General features: G+C 38.8%; 1 protein-coding gene across 3 annotated transcripts; it reads right to left on the reverse strand.

Moving 5' to 3' along the window:
• Positions 1 to 227: 227 nt before the first annotated feature.
• On the reverse strand, positions 228 to 17,292 carry fmnl1a (formin-like 1a). Of its 3 annotated transcripts, none has more exons than XM_081348553.1 (26): positions 16,446 to 17,292; positions 13,898 to 13,981; positions 12,012 to 12,098; positions 11,775 to 11,848; positions 10,752 to 10,835; positions 10,415 to 10,558; positions 10,193 to 10,304; positions 10,020 to 10,096; positions 9,845 to 9,938; positions 8,490 to 8,564; positions 8,293 to 8,403; positions 8,009 to 8,158; positions 7,783 to 7,884; positions 7,365 to 7,635; positions 6,992 to 7,252; positions 6,763 to 6,887; positions 6,273 to 6,475; positions 5,962 to 6,196; positions 5,810 to 5,878; positions 5,648 to 5,728; positions 5,261 to 5,390; positions 4,973 to 5,136; positions 4,775 to 4,876; positions 4,451 to 4,552; positions 1,673 to 1,778; positions 228 to 1,458 (listed from the first exon to the last, which is right to left on the reverse strand). In XM_081348553.1, exons 1-26 carry the CDS (start codon positions 16,608 to 16,610, stop codon positions 1,394 to 1,396), a joined length of 3,273 nt encoding a protein of 1,090 aa, XP_081204679.1. In that variant the 5' UTR covers positions 16,611 to 17,292; the 3' UTR covers positions 228 to 1,393. The 3 variants fall into 3 exon arrangements, with proteins under 3 accessions (XP_081204679.1, XP_081204680.1, XP_081204678.1); XM_081348554.1 differs by having other exon boundaries at positions 6,992 to 7,240; positions 8,009 to 8,161; XM_081348552.1 differs by having other exon boundaries at positions 8,009 to 8,161.
• Between the last annotated feature and the right edge of the window lie 294 nt (positions 17,293 to 17,586).

Consider the following 17,586-nt stretch of genomic DNA (forward strand, 5'->3'; position numbering starts at 1 on the left):
TTCTTTGTTAAATGCTCTATGATGGAACGACTTTATGTAGAATATTTTACCAGAGCTCTTTAGTCCCTTAAGTGAGATTTTTCTACATGGATGTGTGGATGTTACAAAATTCTGACATCAAGAATAATAATAAAACACTACAAAACAGTAAAAGAAAAAAAAAGAAAGATAATAAGACTATAACATGTAAATAAAATCGTAATTATTAGAGTCCTACAAAATTATGTCCAGAAAAAAAAGTTTTATTTAAAAGATGGAGTTATAAGCTATATATTAAAAGTTAAAAAATACTAAAAACAATAATTATAGCAATGCATGTACATACTAAAAGCAATCGCACGGTGCAGATGATTTTAAAAAACAAAGTTATTTACATGTTTTTTTTTTTTTTTTTTTTTTTTTTTAAGAGTCAACGGAGAGAATAGTGAGATTAAGTGCACTGATATGAGGTTCACAGCTCTAGAGTCGAAGTAGGAAAAAAATGACTTTTTATATGTCTGATATCTTTGTGGCTCAGGCATGTCCAGTCTTACTGTAACCTGTGGTGATGTGGTAACCAGACTTGATTGGCAAGCTCTGAGTGTGTTTTACTGAATGACTGAGCTCAGTGACCATCAACGCTCCAGTAATGGTGCGAGCCCTTTACCCACGCTGTGACCCTCCCATATAGACTAGAGTAATGTACCAACTGAGAATCGCTCTATATACAAATAAGATATATAAACACCTATAGATACAGAAGAAAATGAAATTAATTTGTCAGTGTGGATGCCATGATAACTTTGTGAGAAATGTGACTTTATTTTATTTTTTTTCCTGTGAGAAAATGTTGAGAGCTGAGACCTTTTGTACATACTTGCTGTGGTTGTGTGTCTAATAAAGTACAGCTCTCTTCTACAACAACATTTACACGGAGTCTTTTTTTCTTTAAGAGCACACAATATACTGTATATAAAACATGTTATACTACTGTACAATTTTTTAACCTTTGACTTTAAGAATTGTTTAAAAAAATTATTTGTATTTCACATATAGGCTGTATAAAAGTATTGTTGTCATCTTCGAGCACAATTTCATTAGGAAAATTTAAGCTTAAGTAATTGCTCACATTCACAAACAAATGTGATGGTACAAAATTATTTTTACGCCTTATGTACAATTATATTGTGATGGCTTTTAACAGATTCTCATTTTAAGAGCATGTAATGTGTTTGTTAGTGTGTTTGTTTGTGTTTGTGTGCATTTTCTGCGAATGTGTGTTTGTATGTATGTGTTAGCCAGATTTATTTTCTCACTGCACAGATTGAAAATATTTTAATATATAAAGAATAAGACCAGGTTTTTATGTACAGAAGTGTCCAGCGGGAAGGAGAGAATTATTTTAAGGTAACCCTCAGTTGTCTTGTCGTGGAGCTGCTCTCCGACCATCACCTCTTCTGTAGGGTGAATTTCTTAAATCTAATAACACACAGAAACATGGGGAAAAAATAGATTCTTACCATTCAGGTTATTACACATTAAATATTAGATATTCAATCTACCTGACCTAAAATATAGAATAGTTGAAGTAGGTGGCAAATCACCCTTGACAGTTTACACCATAAAAAAAGTATATCTAAAGGAAAGTGCTTATGGTTTGTAACACACAACTTTTGCTCCAACACTTTTTTACCTGTGATAATGCCCTCAATGGCTCCATCTGTGACTTGGGGCTTCACCTGTCTTTTCTTTAGCTCTGCAATCAGGTCCATCTGAGGCATTTTGGGCATCATGGGACCCTGATCAGAGTAGGAGAAAGTTTTTCAGGGGAATAACTTCAGTTGTGCAGTTCTAGTCATTGCTTTATTTAAATTAAATTAAATTAAATAAAATGCTATAGTTTATATATATCTAGGGCATTTCCGCAGAGGAGGCAGTGCCTCAGAAAATTGGATGAGAACCCATATTATACAAATAAAATAACGCAAATATTACAAATTGTCAAAGAAGTGTATAAATCAAGAGATTATATAAATTAGTTTTTCTAAAGTAGGGTAAAGTTACAGCGGGAGTCCACGCCTATCTTGCTATCTTGCTATATATATATAGCAAGATAGGCGTGGACTCCCGCTGTAACTATATATATATATACACACACACATACACAGTTGTAATCTACGCTATTCAACCCTTGTTGCAAATCAGGTTTATTTGCAAAATATACAGACTTTCAGCTGTTTGCAATTACATCAAACAAGAGTAATTGAAACAAATTTTTCAAGTGGTTTTCCCAAATTCAACTGAGAATGCAACTTTTAATGACACAGTCTCAAAATTATTCAACCCCCCTGAATAGAATCCCTCAAAACAGCACAGATCTGCAAAACAGGTGTTGTCTCAAGCACACCTGATGCAATAATCAAGGGCTTCATTAGTCGCACCAGGTGTGCTTGAGCTAAAGCACATGAAATACCTGAACTGGTTAGGTTTGTTGAGTTTCACGTTCGACTACATTCTAGAAATATGGGGCAGTCAAAAGAATGGTCCAAAAAGTTAAGAGAAGATATCGTCGCCCTTTACAAACAAGGAAGAGGATACAAAAATATAGCGAAGGCACTAAATACTCCTAGAGACCCTGTTAGAAGCACAGTTCACAAGTTCAAAGTTAAAGGAACAGTGGTTACGCTACCTGGACAGGGCAGAAAAAGAAAGCTATCAACGGCTGCAACCAGATTTCTGAGAAGCAGGTTCAGAAAAACCCTCGAGTGACTGCAAAAGACCTGCAGCAAGACTTGGTGGCAACAGGTTTCAGCTTGCACAGTAAGACACGTACTAAACGTATCCGGTTTCCATGACAGAACTCCAAGATGTACACCACTACTGACCCACAAGCACAAGAAAAGGGCTCAAAATCATCTAAATAAGCCACAGAAGTTTTGGGATTGTGTTCTGTGGAGCGATGAAACAAAACTGGAACTTTTCGGCCCTGTGGATCAGATGTATGTCTGGAGGAAGAAGAGTCTACAGTTCAGCATGGTGGTGCTCGGTGATGCTCTGGGGCTGCTCTGCATCTTCTGGCACTGGAAACTTGCAGCGTGTGGAAGGCAAAATGGATTAATTGAAATATCAGGAAATCCTAAGAGAAAACGTCACGCCGTCGGTGAGGAAGCTGAAGCTTGGGCGTCATTGGACCTTCCAACAGGATGATCCCAAGAATACCTTAAATTCCACTAAGGCTTGGTTGCAGAAGAAGTCCTGGAAGATTCTACAGTGGCAATCACAGTCACCTGACTTGAATCCCATAGAAAATCTCTGGTGGGATTTGAAGAAGGCGGTCTCAGCACGCAAACCAGAGAATATTACTAAACTGGAGGCCATTGCTCACGAGGAATGGGCTAAGATTCCTCAGAAACACTGCCAGAAGCTGGTGTCTGGTTATTCATCTAGTTTGCAGCAGGTCATAACTAGCCTGATGTCGTCATACTCAGATTCTAGTCAGAATGTGAGTCTGATACTGCTCCATTGGGCTGTGATTATGGGGCCTGTTTCAACCGAACCAGGAAAGAAAATGCCTCTGCACTCAATTGGATAGACCTACAACCAATCAGAGCAACGGAGTAAGCGACGTATGTTTTTCATACATGTTTCCGATCGACAAATGCCTTGATCGCGGTCGATATCTTCTATGACAGACGCGATGGCGGAATCTACACATGATGTTTTATAAACAAAGTTCGGGACTCAAAGTTCAACTCACCTAACATTCCTTGACAGTTTTCAGCATCCCTCCACTCACTCTCGGCTTGTTCTTCCACAGCCTGGAATACGGGGGGAGTACTTTGGGTTCGGGCCGAATACCGAGCCCGGAGCCTCTCCTCGGACAGCACGCCAAATATGCATTTATTCTATCTGACTTATTTGTAAGTGTGAACTCGTGAAATCTCAGTTCTCCAGCGGCAGTCATCTTTGTTGTAAACGAATTCAACCCAAGCGCTCTTTGGTGACGTGGATGATTACGTTACCGTTGCTCATCTGTCCATCATCGTATAAAGCCCGCCCTGACAATTTGATTGGTCCGAACAACTTTTGTTCGGGCATAATAGCTCTTCAACGGATCAAGTCCAGACCGAACTTCCCGACCTAAACTTTTTGTGGGCGGGGCTAAGTTCGGCTGGCATCCAGGCTAGGTCATAACAGCAAAAGGGTGTTCTACTAAGTACTAAATATGCTTGCCATGAAGGGGTTGAATAATTTTGAGACTGTGGAAGTCATTAAAAGTTGCATTTTTGAATTTGGGGAAACCATTTGAAACATTTGTTGTGTTGAGCTATTTCAATTGCTTTTGTTATACTTGTTTATTGCAAACAGCTGAAAGTCTGTAAATTTTGCCAATAAACCTGATTTGCAATGGGGGTTTAAAAAAATAATAATAATAATAAAAAAATACAAAAAAATTCTTTTGTAAATAAACCTTTTGAGGGGTGCCATCTTTTTTCTTTGGGGAAGGGGCTGCTGCCTGTTCTTCTGCTGCAATCTCCTGTTTTTTCTTCTGTTCATTGTCATGTTCTGCTTGCTGTTGTGTGAAACAATAATACACCATTATGGTAATTAATAATCAAATGGTGCAGATCTTTGTATAGTGCTCAGGTCATTTAACAAGTTTGTTTAACTTTTTATTCCTTTACGTACTTCAAAGAATTCTTCCAAGTATGTAAACGATCAAACGGCTTTAAATAAGGGTATGTTTTGACATGAACATGTTCAAAAGCTGTGGGTAAATGTTACTGTATCTCACCTTATAAGCTTTGATGAACCTGACAAAGAGTGGGAAGAACATGGAAGGCTGCGTCGTCTTTGGGTTCTCTCCGTAGTACTCCACTACAGACATGTATGCCTCCTTGTTGGCAGAAAAGAAAAAAAAGTCAGCAAGAATTACTTTATCAAATAATTTGTGTTCATGTGCATGTGTGCATGCATGGTCCTGTGGTCTCACCTGTGCGGTCTTGCCATCTTTAACAAGTGAGTCTAATTTGTCACTGTTGGCCTTGACAAACTCTTTCAGCGCTGGGATGTCATCCTGCACTAGGAACTCCTTCTTGGTCCCTTCCATCCCTCTCTCCAGAGATCTCACATCCTGTAGCACACTGTCCAAAGACACTGAGAGAGCAAAGTTGAAAAGAGACCGTATATTAATTATTGATAAGCAGTGATTGTACATTTTGTATGTAAAGTATATAATGCGATGTAACTATGTTGTACCATTCATTTCTCTATGTCTTACCCAGTGCAGCCTTGTCTACAAAGCGGAGTTCAGTGTGGAAGGAGGCGAGCTCAGGGTATTTCTCATGCACCATATTCGCAATGAAGTGTAACAAAGTCTGTGTGCGGTCTGTGGACTTAGTATCCAACAGCTGAAAGACACAAGAGAGAGACAGTGAGGACACTGTGAGTTTTACTGTCGCCACTAAAGACAGATGCAGAGATAGATTAAGTCTTTAGAATCCATTAGCCTCTTTGTTTCTGCTTCAGATGCCTCTACATCAAAGGTCTCTATGTGCAAGTTCAGCCATCTCTCATAACTAATACAAAAAGAGCTTCCCAAAACTCTCACCTAGGCCTTTAACTTTCTGTATACATAATACTGAAGCAAGCATACAAGCTCACTCACCAGGTCAAGGCTCTGCAGACGGAACCCACACGCTGCTCCTCTTTTACTGCTGTTCATGTAGTTCCCAAAGGCCAAGATGATCTGAAGCAGGAGATTGACAAGTGAGTCACACTGAAGGGGGCGCCCCATTAAATCATCTGAGCACAAATGAGGTCTACTCACCTCTAACATCTTTTTTAGCTTTGATGAAGACTTGAGGGACACCGAAGCTGCAATGATGGCATCCAATTGCTACAGAAACAAAAGGATGATTTTTTTAATAAAACATATGCATTATGTCAGGTACAATTAGCCAAATTGTGATGTGAACTGACCGGCTGCAGACGTTTCAAGCTCTCAGGGAAGTTGCCCATGAAGGTGAGGGTATTGATTCGCTGAGCAAGGCGTGGGATTTTACCAAAGCTGCTGATGAAACGGTCCTCAACGCTCAGGTCCTCTAGTGGCCGCCCTTCCTTCTCGTAGTTCTGGAGTAACTTCATCTCATACTCTGATGGGATGAAACGTTCCAGAAGCTCCAGAAAGTCTAGACTCAGAGATTGTTGATCATATCTGAGAAAAAGACAAAGAGAATTGAGTTTCCATGCTAGTCCAGCTTTTTTGGTGTAAAACCTGAGCTAATACATACCTTTCAATGGCTGTGCAGATGTCATTGGGGCTCATGCCTCCCTTGCGGAGGGTGATGGCAAGGTTCTTGGATTTGTTAGGCTCCAGCAGGGACACCTTACTGGGGGCCTTCTCAGCCACCTTAACCTTGAGCTTAGAAAGATCTGGTGCAGGACCTTGAGCCTTGGTCTTAAACTGCTCCGCAAACAGATCCATATTTATCTCCTTAGAAAGCGAAAGTGGAATAGATTAATTGATAGTCGTTCAAAAACCTGTATGACATTCTTTCTTCTGGGCAAAGATATTTTGAAATAATATTTTATCAAACAATGAAAGTGAATGGGATCCAGTGCCATTTTGTATCATTGACTTTCACAGCATGAACAAAAACTATAATTGTTACAAAATAATAATTGTCTGTCCCGCTGAAGAAAGTGATACAGGAATGACATGAGGGTGAATAAATGATGACAGAATGTTAATTTTTGTGCGCAGGATTTTTTTGCTGTTACCTCTAACACTTGCTCGTCATTTAGCTCGTTAAACACCGTTCCCGTCACTTGATTGGACTTCAAAGCCTGCCAGTTCAACAGAGGCATCCTGAACTTTGTTTGAATTGGTTTGCGTGCCTTGGTTCCTGTGTAAAACAATTGAAAAGATGGATATTGTATACGGTCACCCAGCTCAAGCTGCCTGCCTGTATGTTTATTTCTGTAATTGTAAAAAGTTTTGTCCCTTCACCTGTCTCAGCCCCAGGGGCAGGAGGAGCTCCTGGAGGGGGTGGCGGCCCACAGCCAGGTGGGGGCGGGGGTGGTGGGGGACCTCCGCCAGGAGGGGGAGGAGGAGGAGGAGGAGGAGGAATACCTCCACTTCCAGGAGGAGGTGGTGGTGGCGGAGGCGGAGGCGGAGGAGGAGGCGCTGCAGTGCCAGGTAGTGGAGGAGGTGGAGGTGGTGCTCCAGCTGGAGGGGGCGTGGCTTGAGAAGCAGGATCTGAAACAGTCACTGTGAACATTAAACAGATGTTATGTTATCATCAATGTAGCCAGCTAAAGGTAAACATTTTCGGTTCACTAGATGCCAACCACTAGGAGAACTTTTGCAGAAGTGCTCCTACCTGTTTGAGTGACAATTTTCTCTATGGTGACTGGAATGACTTCAATATCCAGGCTTCCAGAGGCTGTGCGCTCCAGTCGGACTAAGCCTTTCTCCTGCAGTTCCCTCAGCTTCACCTCCAGTTTGGACTCCTTTTCACTCACCTTCACTCTCTCAACTTGTGAGGGCTGCGACAGATGCTCCTTCTCTCTTTCTCTCTCCCTTTGAATCTCTCGTTCTCGTTCTCTCTGCTGCAAAGTGCTCACCTGGGTACAGGACTCTCGCAAGCTCTCCTGTTACACACACACACACAGGTAAAGGTTTAGAGTTAGTCAGTGACTGTATCCCAATTTTTATATTTTTTAAGTACATTACATGTATGTACTGCACTTGGCATGCTAAATATCTACACTACAAAGCATAGAAATGCAGTTTAATACCTTCAGCAGTGCTGATTCTTTAGTGGCCTGCATTAGTTGTTTCTCCAGTTCTGACATTTTTTCCAGAGCTCCATTCTCATATTCCTGCAATCTGGCATTCAGCTACAGCACAAGAATATACACACACTCATGAGTAAAAGTACAGCCTACCTACATTATGAGGCATGTGCTTCATGCGGTAGATGATTTTGTGCTAATGTGTTTGTGTGGATAGTGTATATTTAACCTGTGTATTGGTCTCCTGCAGTTCTGTTACATGCTCCATTATGTCCCCTTTACTTTCAGCATCCTCCAGAAGAGCTCCAACATCAAACACATTATCCAAGTACGCCTGAATCTGCACCTGCAACTTCTCACTTTCCATGTCCTTTAGGGACTGCTGACACACACCCATACAAACAAACAAACAGTTGTGCGTTACGTCAGACGGATCATGTACAGCTTCATGAATACACACTGCATAGAAAACATCTGAAAGTATGTGTAAGATTTATGTAACATTAGACTGACCTCTAAGTACTGGTCAAGACCCAGCTGGGTGAACTCATATTGAAGATGCACACGGAAGTTCATGTTCTCCACTGAGTGGACCACAATGTTTATGAACTGCATGCAAGCCACCTGTGAAGAAAAAGATCAAATAGATATATCATCAATTGTTGTCATCTTCTTAACTAAAAATGAATGTGATTCACGCCAAAGCTTACCATGAAGTCTATGTTGCTGTCGTCATTCATGAAGTATTCCATTAGCTTCTCAAAGCGGTTCTTCTCTCCACTCACCTGTGAGAAGGTGGGCCACACATAGAGGTAAGTGTTGAGCAAGACACCCACATTATCCTATGCTACAAAATGTATAGACTTGTTTGTGTGTGGGAGGCATTTGTGTAGTATTGATAGCATAATTTGTGATATTTATGTAACTGTGCAAAAGTTTTGGGGTTAGTAAGAGTTTTGTTTTTAAATCAATTTATACTTTTATTCAGCAAGGTCCGTTTAAAATGATCAAGTTACAGTAAATATATTAACCCCGGATTTCACAGACAAGGCTTAAGCTAGTCCCAGACTAAAATGCAGTCCTATCTTAAAATATGTCAGTGCCATTGTTTTGTCTCAAGATGCACAGCAGTAAAGTTTTTTTTCTAAGACATGTTTATAAAAACTACGGTAACACTTTATTTTACAGTGTCCTTGTTACATATGTTACATGTACTTACCATAGTAATAACATTTAATTATGCATAATTACATGCAACTAACCCTCGACCAAACCCTAACCCTATAGTAAATACATGTAGTTGCTTAATATTACTCAGTCCTTAAATATATAATTACACTGTAACAATGACACCTTAAAATAAAGTGTAACCAAACTACTTAAATGTCCTTATTGAACTAGGGCTTAATTATGGCTTAATCTAAGCCCTGTCTGTGAAACCAGGCCTCATAATGTTACAAAATATTTCTGTCAAATAAATGCTGTTCTTTTGAATTTTCCATTCATCAAAGAATGCATCACGGTTTTCACAAAATATCAAGCAGCATAACTTTTTTTATTGATAATAAAAAGAAATGCTTATTGTGAAATTAGCACAAAATATAGTGTTCACTGTATTTCTGATAAAAAAATGCAGCCTTTGTGAACATTACAAAATCTTATAGTCCAACCCAAACTTTTGAATGATAGTGTATTGATATTTTGCAGTCACGTGATATCTGGCGGGCAACAAACGCGGTTAGTGCATCCAATCGCACAACAACTATCTGGCATGTTGTGTACACCTCAAAACACCACCTTTTGTATATTAAAACTGGCAACGTCCTGGCAAGATCCTTGATTAGTTTACTGGTTTTCGTTGCTAGAGAATGACGTTCTTGCCCGCCAGCCAGTACAACTGACGTCACGTGCAAAGTATCAATAGCATATTAAGTAAATATATTAAGTAGAAGTAAAAGATTAGAGTTATTTCTTAAAATAACTTAAAATGTATCTTGAACAACTACAAAATCCCACTATAAAAAAAAATTGTGTATGTAAATGTGTGAAAGGATAGTCATCTTACTTCTTTAAAGTTGTCAAAGGCTGAGATAATGATGTCATGTCCTCCTCTAACCAGACACACTGCCGCCAACAGCTCTAGCACAAGAGCTTTAGTCCTATGGACAGTGTATTGAAGTTTATTACCAACTCAGACAACAAACACACACAAACCACATACACTATAAATACACCCTTACCTGGGGTTTTTGTTGTTGAGACTAAGTGTGATTTCATTGACACATCTGGGGTGCGTCATCACTAAATTGAACCCAGACTGTTAAAAAAAAACAGACGAGTCCCGTTAGGTTCTTCTAAAATGATCTTTTGAGTAGCTGTGTCTTGTGTTTCTGTGCTCCTCACTTCTACGTACCTGATAATTCATGATCGCACGCAGACACATAATACAGAGGTGAACATCGTCTCTTTGACTGGCCAATCGGGCATTTCGCATAGTTTTTCTGCTATGGGCCAAAGAAGATATTCTGACGTGGAAAAGCACAGAATGAATAAAAGATGAGCACATGAACAAATACACTTGATCTACATGAGAAGAACATGTAATTCCTGTAATTTAAGGTGTGTTCTGACTCACCGGACAGTGAGTGCACGTGCTGCTCTGGTCATCCCGTGTGTGGGAGAATGGCTGACATTTTTGGCTAGATCCTCCACGGATCTTTCTGACAACCTCCTGTTGTCTAATACAGAGCTGCCATTTTCCATAGATTCCACCTCAAACCTGAGAAACACGCCAGCACAGGATCTGAGGTCATTTTGAGGTCAGGACTATGCGATTAATGTGGCGAGTGAATTACATATTTTTTCAGAATCTAAGATTTAGTCATAAAATCTTCTTGGACAATTACTGCAAACTCATTAGATGACAATAATGGTGTTTATGGGAAATGTTAGTAATGACAGAATAAACATACGGTGCATCACTTTGAGCATATGCCAAAAAGTCCACCAGGACATCTAAGCCTTGGTTTTCCTCATTCAGAAATTCCTGAGCCCACCTATGAAGAATAAAAGGAATATCGTGAGAAAAGTGCTACAATACAACGTCTTTTTTGTTTTTAATAGAAAAACAGGCAACACTTTAGGGTCCAATTCTCACTATTAAGTTGCTTTTTAGCATGCATATTACTAGGATATTGGCTATTTATTAGTACTTATAAACCATATTAATGCCTTTTTCTGCATGACCATATTCTTCATCCCTTAATCCTACCCAATACCTACACTTAACAACTACCTCACTAACTATTAATAAGCAGTAATTAGGAGTTTACTGAGGAAAAAGACAGTTAATAGTTAGTTAATAGTGAGAATTGGACCCTCATCTAAAGTGTGACCGAAAAACATTAACATAATTTGGAATCATTCTAATTCTTAATAGGAATTTCACAGTTCTAGCTTTTAAGAGCAGGGATAGTTCACCAAACTTTGTCGTCGAAAATTATGTCGTCATTTATTCCCCCTCAAGTTGTTCTAAACCTGTATGAGATTCATTCTTCTGCTAAACACAAAAGAAGATATTTTGATGAATGTCGGTCATCGAACAGTTGATGGTCCCCATGGTTGATTTTTTTTTTTCAATACTATGAAAATCAATCACTACGTCAACTGTTTGGTTACCGACATTCTTCAAAATATCTTCTTTTTAGTTCTACAGAAGAAAGAAACTCATACAAGGTTTGGAACAACTTGAGGGTGAGTAAATGATGACAGAATTTTCATTTTTGGGTGAACTATCTCTAAGGTTTTACCAAATAATAAAACCAAAATAATCATGATTAATAATTTAACCATTATCATGATGTAGCACAATGTCGAAATGTCCCTATGCAAGTATTCAATTATTCAGGTTCAAAAGTATCTTTCATTTTTTTTTATTCAGGAGTAGCAGTGAAGTCTATCATTGCACTGTACTAGAAAATAAAGCTGCCACTAACCCAATGTGATTGGTTCTGAGAGAGATCTCCAGCTCTCTCAGGACTTGAGTTGACTCCTGCACACGCTTCTTAAACTGTGGAGAAGGAATCACAGAGAGACAGACAATCATTCACCTCAAAGCAAAACTCTGAACTGAGTTTTCATCTGGACTTTTTGACAGGTGGGTGTCAGCACTGACATGGGGTAAAGGAGAAATGAGAGTGTACGGAGGTGCTGAGGGAAAGAACAGTACTGACCCTGCGCACCACTCCACCTTGGTCCTGGTAGAAGCTCTTGATTTTAGTCAGGTAAGCTGATGGAGGGTTTTTCACCTGAAAACGCTCCTAATAGACATTGGGAGAAAGACAAATGTTGATGGGGACTAGAAGATATTTAAATGCTCTTTAGTACCATCAAATAATAGCAAGGTTTTATTTATTCCAGCTATATACACGACAATTTAAAATTTTGGGGTCTGTAAGATTTTTTTTTATTGTCCTCGAAAGAAGTCTCTTCTGCTCATCAAGGCTGCATTTATTTGATCAAAATACAGTAAAACAGTAATATTTTAATTAATTCCTGTGATGTCAAAGCTGAATTTTCAGCATCATTAAGCCAGTCTTCAGTGTCACATGATCCGTCATAAATCATTCATGTTGAAAACAGTTGTGCTGCTTAAATTTTTGTGAAAAACATGATCCATTTTTTGGGATTCTTAGATAAAATGAAAGTTCAAAAGCATATAATCAAACAGAATTTATTTGAGTTGGAAATCTTTTGTAAGATTATAACTGTCTTTACTGTCCCTTTTGATTAATCCATTCTTGCTAAATAAAAGTATTAATTTCTTTTAAAAAAAAAAAATCTTAGTGACCCCAGACTTGAACGGTAGTGTATATCAATCTAAGATACTGTCTAAGTATGACAGATGTATTTTTTTTTTTTTTCTGAAGGTGGAATATAGCCTACATAATGCCCACAGTAAGAAATACATTAGCTGTGTGCACCTGTTGCCATAACAACTCTGCACACATAGCTAAAGCTTGCATCCCACAGTTGTCATAGAGACACAAATATTAAGACAGGAAGTGCGTAGACATGGTTTCACCACCTTCAGAGTCTTACCTCATACCGCTGCTCGAATTTTTCCCTCTAATTCTTTCTCTCCTGTTGAGGTGTCTTGATCAGTATAAACCTTTACATCATCCGCTTTAACCACACACTAGCATCATGTTTTACCGTCATTGAAAGGTTAAACAAAAAATACACTGTCTGGGTCTTTAACATTTTCTCAGATATATGATTGGAGTAATAAATTAAGGGGACAGTTCACCCAAAAATGAAAATTCTGTCATCATTTACTCGCCCTCAACTTGTTCCAAAATTGTATGAGTTTCGTTCTTATGTTGAACACAAAAGATATTTTGAAGAATGTCGGTAACCAAACAGTTGGTGGACCCCATCGACTTCCTTTTTATTAAATTCTTTTCATACTATGAAAGTCAATGGGGCCCTGGGCCTTTTTACCCATATTCATCAAAATATCTTCTTTTGTGTTCAACTGAAGGAAGAAATTCATACAGGCTTGAAACAACTTGAGGGAGAGTAAATGATGACCGAAATTTCATTTTTGGGATGAACTATCCCTTTAAATGCTGTTTTACTCATTGCATTTCAGGCGCTTGTATAAACTGGTCATAGCTAAATATCATGCGATATACCCCCAAAAATAAAATATAAAAATGACAACAACAACAATTAAAAATTGTTTTAACGATCCCTAGTTACAGTCCTCATATACTGTAACTTGATATTTGTATCACAGTGTACAGCTCTCATATAGGCTTATGGTATGTATCTCAATATAGTCTACCAGACAACTTCCTCTAAAGGTCACATCTACACTGCAGACATGAGGTATTATAGAAATGCAGCGAGAATAACCGCTCAAAAATAAAGTGACTTACATTATTTCAATATGAGTCATTCATTACGTATTTCAGAATGAATAATGTCTCACTCCGTAAATGAGAAGTAAATGGGAGAAACGATCAAGATGTAGGCATCTCACTTCTACTTTTCAGTCATTATTAAAAATAAAATGAAAAACAAAGTTGATCGACAGATGACAATGGTATCTCACCTGATCACAAACCAGCTCCCATTTCTTTTCATTGTCATACTGACTCAGAAGCTTCATCTTATCAGGAGGCAGATTCATGGAGCTCTGAGAAGAGAAATGAGAGGTTCACCACAGTAACCTGAACACAAGGTCAAACTGTACAAACATGCCAGCAGACGCATTCAAATGACTGCAGTATGAATGTTTGAAGCTTACACGTAAAAAATAAAAAACACACACACATCACAAAACGGCAGATTGCAATAGACAGATTGCATCCATAATTTTGGATATCAAAATCGTTTAATAACTGCCGCCAGTGATACGTAATCCAGAATCAGGTTTAAGCTGTGCAAGAAAAAGAACAGAAGTTGTTGTCAATGTTATAATACTAATTGGTTTGTGATGTTGATGACAACTTCTGAATTCTGGAGTAATAGCATGGCAAAGTCTGAGGATGAGTTATGAAGGAGACTGACATTAACAAGTATATTGCAGCTGATGAACCCTTTACACAGTTTCAAATACCATCTGATTTGCCATTTACGTCATGAATATGTAACAGTGATGATTGCTGTTTATGTCTGATGCATGTGAAGGAAATGTGACCGTCTACATTACAACATGTGTTATGATGCAATTATTGTTCCTTCTTTAGTCTACTTCGGATATTAAAGGGATAGTTCGACCAAAAATGAAAATCCTGTCATCATTTAGGTTACTATTTACCCTCATTTTATTTCAAACCTGTATGACTTTTGTGGAAATTTGAAAAACTTCTCAATGTAAGTCAATAGTCTTCTGTGTTGTTTCACAGAAGAGATAAATAAATGTCAAACAGGTTTGGAACAACATGACGGTAAGTAAATAATACCATTTTTTTTATTTTAGTGAATTATCATGTTATGTACATGTATCTTTTTTAAATAATTTACCCTTAAGTTTATGTTTTTCTCTTTAGAATCATATGCTGTCAGTCTTCAGTCTGACGCAATGTGACTTCCTGAAAAGATGGCACAGTTGCTTCATGTCTTTCACTTAAACACATTAACAACAAACATCCATCATTAAATCTACGTTTTATTTTACAGGTTTTACACCTGATTTTTTTTGCACCTGAAAATTGCATCTGTCAACTAAATTAAGAGGGTGTGATTTGTCAGAAAAGAAAGGGTGTTTAATGTAGAAACACTGTTCTTGGGTGTTTCCTCCTAAAGCAGTAAGACGTTTCCGCTCTGAGTAGGGTTATTTTTTTTTAAAGTCGTGTGCACAAAGAGCGAATTACATTGAGCGGTTACTGGAGGAACAGAGAGAGAAGGGTGGGGTGGGGTAGGGTGGGGGACTAACTGTGGTCTACTGGTACTTAACAAGAGAGTGAATAAAGTGGAGACTAGATTAAGTTGATAATTATGTACCAAATGTAAAGTTCAGGGCTTATGGAAGCGTAGCCTGTGATGAGGAAATGACTGCAAAGTGTGATATCCATTGGCATGCAATGGTTTTACATTCTCATATTCTAACCAAAGCTGTCGCTTGAATTTAAAAGGTCCAGGACAAAACTGTAGGGTGTCCCTTACTCTCCCCATTCCTTCAGCAGTCTAATGCCAGGTTTAGTGTGAGCGTATCCCCCTCATCACCTGACCTGGATTGTGTCTTTTCAGAAGGATCGAATGGTCATTTATTAGCCCATTTCTATCTCAGGGAAACTTTGAGATGAAGTTCAAAACAAGAAATGTTGTGACATAGTTATATTTATGATAAGCCACTATTATTTACTCTGAGATGGAAACAGGCTTACATTTTTTGTAGTTGAAGTGAGTGGGACCACATGGACGATAACTGAGCTTCCATTCAGCATCAATTAATTGAGAAAACAAATTGCCCAACAAACGCGATGACATATCTAAGAGGATAGCCAACTGACACTGGTGTCTTAAACTGAAATGAAAGTCGAATAAAAGGTCAGTCATCACCAAGAATAAAGGGCCTCTTTTTGTCTTATGACTTCTCTTAAGAAGTTACCTAATTTGTCATCCCACCATTAGCAGTTCCTGTACCAAAATCCCACGTGGAACTAATGTGACTAATCGGATTGCATTATGTTTGAAGTGTTTAGCCAAATTTGACTTAATTGTGCATTTCAGGTGGAAGATAGGGCAACACTTTATTTTAGTGTCCTTGTTACACGTTACATGTAATTACTATAGTAATTACTATAAATTGTGCATAATTACATGCAACTAACCCTTACCCTAAGTTAATTATTTTTACACTTTAACAAAGACACCTTAAAGTGTAACCAAAGATTGCATTTGCTTTGAATTGCTCATATTATATCTGCATGATCTTTTTGATTGTCTGTTGTGTCCAATAGTCTTCACAACAAGAACACTCTTTTTTTTTTTTGCTACAGCTACGATATATGTTTACAAAATGCAAAGACAGAGAATTTAACACTGAAAAACAAAATGTTAACGTCCTAACATAGTGGCTGACAGGAAGTGACAAGATTAGCTGCTTTAGTTGTGTTGCTATATATTGTTTACATGTCTGTGTATAAAGAGCTCACCAAAACCACACTGAAGCGTTCTTCTAGCTCTTCCTCGGGGGGCATGGGTAGTTTAGGAGGGGCACATTTCTTTTTAGGCGTGGAGGGTATAGGGTTTGACCCTCCTGTTGAGCCTTTGGCCTCCTGCCCCTCCATCTGCTCCAACCCGCCAGCTGCGTTACCCATCACAACCTTCCTTAGAAATTCCAGGATACTGAACTGCTTCTGGATCAACCACGGACAATTCCAATAGGCCAAACTCTGGAGAAACCCAGACGAATCTCTCCGCAATCCACAGGTCAAAATCCACTGAAGTGTTTAAAGTTTTCTAGTCAGTTAGATCCAGTGTAGGTGGAAGCACATAGACTCCTTTAGGACATAGTGTCAGAAAATATAGACACCTTTTAAACAAAAACTGATCCCAGGATGATGCAAATGATTGTGAAGAAGCTTTCGAAAAAGCCGAAAACTGTGATATTCTCAGTCTTGTTTAGTCAAAAAAGGAACAAGAAAGGCCTCTGCTAATACTTTCACAATAAAGACAATCCAGTCCTTTCAAAGCTCAGCTCCTTTAGCCTCTCAGTACGGCTGAGTGTGTTGATTACCGGTGTAACAGGCCTTTTCTCCACGAGTCTGCCTCTCTATTAAATGCTTCAGATGTTGGAGCATCTTTCTCACAACTCCACTCCCTCGGATCAAGTCTACAGAAGTTTCTTTCAAAAGAAAATACAGATGTTGGTAAATTTACACGAAGGCACCTGTCCGAGCACACTGGTGTGTGTTACAGAAATGAGAGAGAAGCCGTCTGAGAGCAGGAGGAAACCACAGAAAAAAGCAGAAGCATCAAGCTTCCTGAACACCTCGCACTGAGAGAGAGAGACCAAGAGAGAGAGACAGAGCACTGCATGGGTGTGTCAGTTTCAGTCAGTGGCGCACTGTTGCGGGTGCTGCATTTCACACCTAGGCCTTCAGTGGTGTCATACCTTAATGAATCCACCTCTTAATATGCTTTTAATAGCGCACAGACTCTTTATAATTGTTGTGGATTTGCTGTTTTATTTTGCACCAGCAGTTATAGGGTTAATGCAGTGAGTTCGAAAAGGCCGGGTAGAGAGAAACGTGCAAGTTGTTTTGCGTTTCGATTAGAAAGTTCAGACACGGA

Source organism: Scardinius erythrophthalmus, assembly GCF_964197995.2.
Source record: "Scardinius erythrophthalmus genome assembly, chromosome: 1".
Classification (NCBI taxonomy): domain Eukaryota; kingdom Metazoa; phylum Chordata; class Actinopteri; order Cypriniformes; family Leuciscidae; genus Scardinius; species Scardinius erythrophthalmus.